This window comes from Camellia sinensis, chromosome 12 (genome assembly GCF_055761805.1).
Source record: "Camellia sinensis isolate YWXY chromosome 12, ASM5576180v1, whole genome shotgun sequence".
NCBI lineage: Eukaryota > Viridiplantae > Streptophyta > Magnoliopsida > Ericales > Theaceae > Camellia > Camellia sinensis.
In genome coordinates, this window is record NC_138972.1 from 142254939 (window position 1) to 142260587 (window position 5649).

Sequence of the window (5649 nt, forward strand, 5' to 3'; positions counted from 1 at the left end):
TGTCTCTGCAGAGGGTTAACCCCAGAACCGGGTATAGAAAACTATCATTTGGTATCATAAACTTGCCTTGTAGAGAGAGAGAAGCTCTAGAAGAGGGAGAAGAGTTCTTGAGAGAGAAGTAGATCTTCAAGCTTGATTCCTAGAGATCGAACCGTTAGATCCGTGTTCTAAGGTTAGATTCTTGATTCGCTCATGATGTTCCTTATGTTTATGCTATTGCATTGCATGATTGAAAATGATTTGTAAGCCATGCATCGTTTTGAAGCTCGATTTTAGAAAGAGAAAATGACATTCATGTGTTCTTCAAGAAAAGTCTTGTTTGATCCGAAAGCTTGCATAAAGAATCACGATTTTGTGTTTATTTCCGCAAGGATTTCAAGTACGGGTACCCAGGTCCATGTTTTCAAACTCCTAGCACGAAAATCCCAGATTTGTGATGGCAGATTATGATCAAACATTCGTATTTTTCATGTTTTCACACTCATGTTCTTCATGTTCATCAACAGAGGGAAACCCAGAGTTTCCCGACCTCTTTTCCTTGCATGTGGCCCTCGGGAACACACCTCGGCAAGGAGGTGTGGAACCTCGGCCTAGACCTGGTTGGTGCCCAGCATGTTTTCCGAAAACATTTGTGTACATGAGAGACTTGTTTGAAAGCGCATTCAATAGGCTTTGCCATGTGTTGTAGGACTTGGGCTTGTCTCGACCCCGACGTGTGAAGAAACGATGTGAGTGGTATTTTTAATAAAGCTATGTTACACTTGCTTTCATAAATCTCGTCTTGCCTTGTTTTGAAAAGTACTTGATCTAGCATGAATGACTATCCCTATTTTGTATATCAAATGCTATCTTGTTTTGATGACTCGTCTTGAAAGTCCTTAGTTGCAGAATGCAACTGCACTCTTGTCTTGACAGTCCTTAGTGCTAGAGGACTCTAAACTTTCGCAGCACAGCTTGTCTTGACAGTCCTTAGTGCTAGAGGACTCTAAACTTTCGCAGCACAGCTTGTCTTGACAGTCCTTAGTGCTAGAGGACTCTAAACTTTCGCAGCACAGCTTGTCTTGACAATCCTTAGTGCTAGAGGACTATAAACTTTCGCAGCACAGCTCGTCTTGAAAGTCCTTAGTTGCAGGGGACTATAATGCAACTGCACTCTTGTCTTGGGAATGTCATCACCCTCTTGTATTAAGTAGATGTAATAACATCCAAAGAACTTGAAAGGCCGGCAATGAACTTGATTTCCCTATTGATTGTAAAGTATGCTATGTATTGTTTTGAAAGAAATCTTGGATATCAATCATGCAAAACCTTTATTTCTAATATCATTCACTGAGTATCCAAGCTCACCCTCTCTATATATATGTAGGTGATGAACAAGAAGGCATTGAGGCCTAGACGTGATTGCCGATGTGTTTTGGGCGTATAGCCGACATGTTTTGGGTTTGTGTTTTGCATCGTCTTGAAGATTATGCTTCTCGGCTTATGTTCTTTGTTTGTTTTGACATATGTCGGCTTGAGAAGCCTTTTGGTCAGGATGTATTTTGGTATCTCATTCTTGTTGTATCTAAATTGTAAGACTTGTAAAGATGCTTGATGTATGACATTCCATTGGACATATGCACGGCTCTCATGGACTATTTAGATTTTGTATATGTATATATATTGCTTCCGCACTTATAAGCCCCATATTTTATACTCTGATTGTGTGTGATTTTTGTAAGACGGCCTTCGGTAACCTCGGGTTACTGGCCATCGCGGCACCAAACTACTAGGGGCGGTTTGGGGGCGTGACATATAACTTAATGAATAAATTGTGTTTTGTTTCAAGGATTGAAATTAATTCCCAAAGTCATTAAGTTAACTTAATGAATTTAATTAAATTAATTTCATCCACAAAGTATCACCCACAAAGTTAAGTTAATTCATTAAATTAAATTAAATTCATTAAATTAAATTAATTCACCCACAAACTTAATGAATTTAAATTGAGTTTGTGGGTGATACTTAATTATGGGGTTTAATGAATTATGGGGTTTAAATTCATTAAGTTAAAAAAAAACCAATTCATTCATTAAGTTAATGAATTCATTAAGTTAATGAATTTAATATATTTAACTTAATGAATTTAAATTCATTCATTAAATTCATTCAATGAATTATGGGCTTAATGAATTTGGGAATTAATTTCAATCCTTGAAACAAAATGTATCTCTAAGATATTTTGATACATTTTCAAAAAACCCTCTTACTTTGTGGGTGTTTGGGAAGTGAGTTTTTTTAGTTGTAGGATATTATTGGAATTTTTTTTTTTTTTTTTTTTTTGTATTTGGGAAGTTAGTTGGGTTTTTTTGTAGTTGGATGTGATGTTTGTGAGATAAAAAATGAAATGATTATGAGGTTTGATGTGATATTTTGTTTAGATTGATTTTTTTTTTGATTTTGTAACCAATTTATCTTTTAGTGAAAAAAAAAAAGACCAAACTTCCCAAACAGTGTCAAAGTATATAGATTTTATTCTTGTTTTACGTACTTTTTCTTATTTTATTTTATTTTATTCAAAATTTCTTTTCATATCACCAAACCAAACACAATTTGAAGAAATCATCTTAGTTTACTTAGAAAATTTAAAGCCCTTGCTTATATTACTCTTGGTTCCGATTATTAAAGTTTTGGATTGCTTCGATTATTACATGCCTGGGATGACACTCAACTCTGTGATTCTGGAAATTTTGATAACGGTTCGATCAAGGAATCATGTAGTTTTATTGCCCTCAACAACATTCTCCTTCTTTAACATTGAGAGTGGCGGAGGGGCAGTCCTCGATCAAAAAGGGATTTTTTTTTTTTTTGGAAAGGTTCTAGGAGATTTACTCTTATTTTTTGCTTATTATTTTTTAAACAAATTATACCGATGTATTTAAATTTGTTACTTATATTGCTATAGTTTTATAATTTTAATTTATTTAATTTTAAATTTTGTATCAGATTAATTCAATTGATAATATTATTAATATTTTTATACAAAATTATCACTGCATTAATTAATGTTAAGTCACTAAATCATCAAGTTTATAATTTTATTTTTAAAAACATGAAATATGCTTTTTATATATGTACTTATCATAAAAAAAAATGTTAACAATTAAAATTAATTAAAATTATAATATTTTTATTTTTAAATCATAAAAAATATTAATAATTAAAGTCAATTAAAATAATACAATAATCAAAATATATAAATTAACGTGATAATTTACCCTCTTTTTTTTTCAAACCTTTGCAATAATAGGTGTGTGGTTGGGTAGTCCACCAGACTTGAATAAAGCAAATGGCCCATTTGAGAAGGTGGGTTGGGTTGATAAAATCTCGCAGAAGACGGGAATCAAAATGGGCCAGCCTGTCATTTTTTTTTGGGGGAAGTTATTTAAAAAATCCTAAAATTTGACTTTTATAATAAAAATAACTATTAAAATTTTAATTTTATCAATTGTAATCATAATATTTTTGTTTTTTTCATTCTAAACCATCTGCCTATTTCTGTTAAATAAAATTGATAGAAAAAAATATTTTAGCCATTAAAATATGAACATCACCATATTCTGGATTATATTGAGACTGTGTTGAGACAAAAATAAAATAAAAAATTTTAATACATGAGATCAATCAATTATGATATCCATTTTTTTTTTTTTTTTTGATGATATGATATCAATTTACATCGTGACTAGGAAGCTTGATTTAAGATATGCTTCAACATATTTCTCAAATTAAAATAAATTGTACAACTATTGCTCTTATTGTTGAATACAATAGAAACATTGAAAACTTCAAACACCCAACTCATGACAAACTTGAACCTTTCTCTACCTAAAATTCATGTTGCCCTATATCCAACGCAATCTCAATAGTACAATCATACCTCAAGATTCATACGTTCTAAAGATTCCCACAACGTCTTACAATTGGGAATTGGGAGTGTATTAGCCATAGAGAAATAACGATTTTTTTTTTTTTTGGATAAACAAGTCATATTATAACCAAAAAAATAAAAATATGAAATATAATAACGATTATTGAGTACAAATGATCCCTCACCTTATGAAAGCTGTGGCAACGACGAAAAAACTACGGAATGGTTGGAAGAGATGGTGTAGCAGCTAGAGCTGGAGGATTGTGTCTCGTGCCTTTCAGGAGCTGAGTAAGTTGGCACAGGCATGTTTGGTGGGAGGCTAGGCAAAGGAGCCTCAAAGTCAAGAACTTGAATTGCTTGCTTTATTGAAGGCTTGAGGTTGTCACCGCCATGTCACATTTTGCACAGATACCAAGGAGTTGATGTTGATACCTACATGCTCAAATGGTGGATCCCATTGATTGTTGATAAATGTGTCGAACTCCACTGCCACGAATTGATTGGCCGGCAATGAGTTGAACGTGGGGTTGAATATTTGTTGACCGCTGACAAGGCCTAAACCTCTTCCTTCTTGGACATCAAGAATAGGGAAACCAACTGGTGCAAGGAAAAATGCCATCCCGTCCGCATATGGGGTCTGATTTAGTGAGTTAATGACAAAGGAGAAATGGGTATTGAAGTCTGCAAGTGCTCCTGTGGCTTTGTCCCAAAGATGCATTGGTTTGAAGTACGTGGCTCGGCCTGTACTTTCTGTCATGGGTTTGTTCAAGATTAGGGTCAGTTGGATGACTGGATCAGAGGATTTAGCATCTCCAGTGCAGTTGATGTGGTTAATGTCTCGATTGAAACTTGTGAAGTTGAAAGAGATCTGAGCAGTACAAGGGACTAATAGAAAGAGAAAGAAAAAGAAAAAGAAGAAGAAGAAGAAGAAGAAGAAGATAGTCATTGAAGGAGGAATGGAGCTTTGATTGATCATGGAGATGGGTAACAATGGATTGATTTTGAGGCACATACGTTTATCATGTAAATTGTAATGACTTAGTTTGGTTTTCAACCCGGTGGATATTTATTTATTTATTTATTTTGTGTAGTCAAGTCTTTGTGGTCCAATATTGACCAATACAAGAAGAAATTTCTCCCCATTGAATACATAACGTAACATGTAACATCAAACAAGCAAGGCTGGTGGAGATGTGAGACGAAAGGAGCTAGCCTAGTTGTGTAAAATGACAAAAATAAAACAAAATTAGGAGCAAGGGTGACACCATTTCAGTTTAAAATAAAATAAAATAACCCGCAGATCCTCTAGAGTAGTTTTTCCGCAGTATTTCATGAAGTATTCCCAAGAGGACGAAACAGAACCCAATTGAACTCTTGTGAAATAAAGCCTAAAAAAAAAAAAAAACTTGAGCCCCAATAAGAAAATTATTGTAACGCCCTCAAAATAATAACAATAAACCCAACAAATAAGACATGCATTGATATGTAAAAGTTCCACATTCTTCCATTTATCAGAATTCCATTACATATGTATTACATGTTAACAACAAAAGCAAATGCCCTAAGGGCTTACAGCTTGCCAAGTTAACACTTGGTTACAACAAAAGAGTACTAACTCATACACATTAAACCCTTGGCTTGAATTTACATGTAATACATCAAAAAGTAAAATGACAACAGTGTGTCCGCCTCTAGCCTTCCAAGCTATGTCCTTGGAGGTGGCATGCTACCTGTACCTG

At 34.0% G+C, this 5649-nt stretch overlaps 1 protein-coding gene across 1 annotated transcript; it reads right to left on the bottom strand.

Moving 5' to 3' along the window:
* Window positions 1-4292: 4292 nt before the first annotated feature.
* Window positions 4293-4933, bottom strand: LOC114309301 (agglutinin-2). The gene is made up of 2 exons (XM_028255026.2): window positions 4925-4933; window positions 4293-4778 (listed from the first exon to the last, which is right to left on the bottom strand). Exons 1-2 carry the CDS (start codon window positions 4931-4933, stop codon window positions 4293-4295), a joined length of 495 nt encoding a protein of 164 aa, XP_028110827.2.
* Between the last annotated feature and the right edge of the window lie 716 nt (window positions 4934-5649).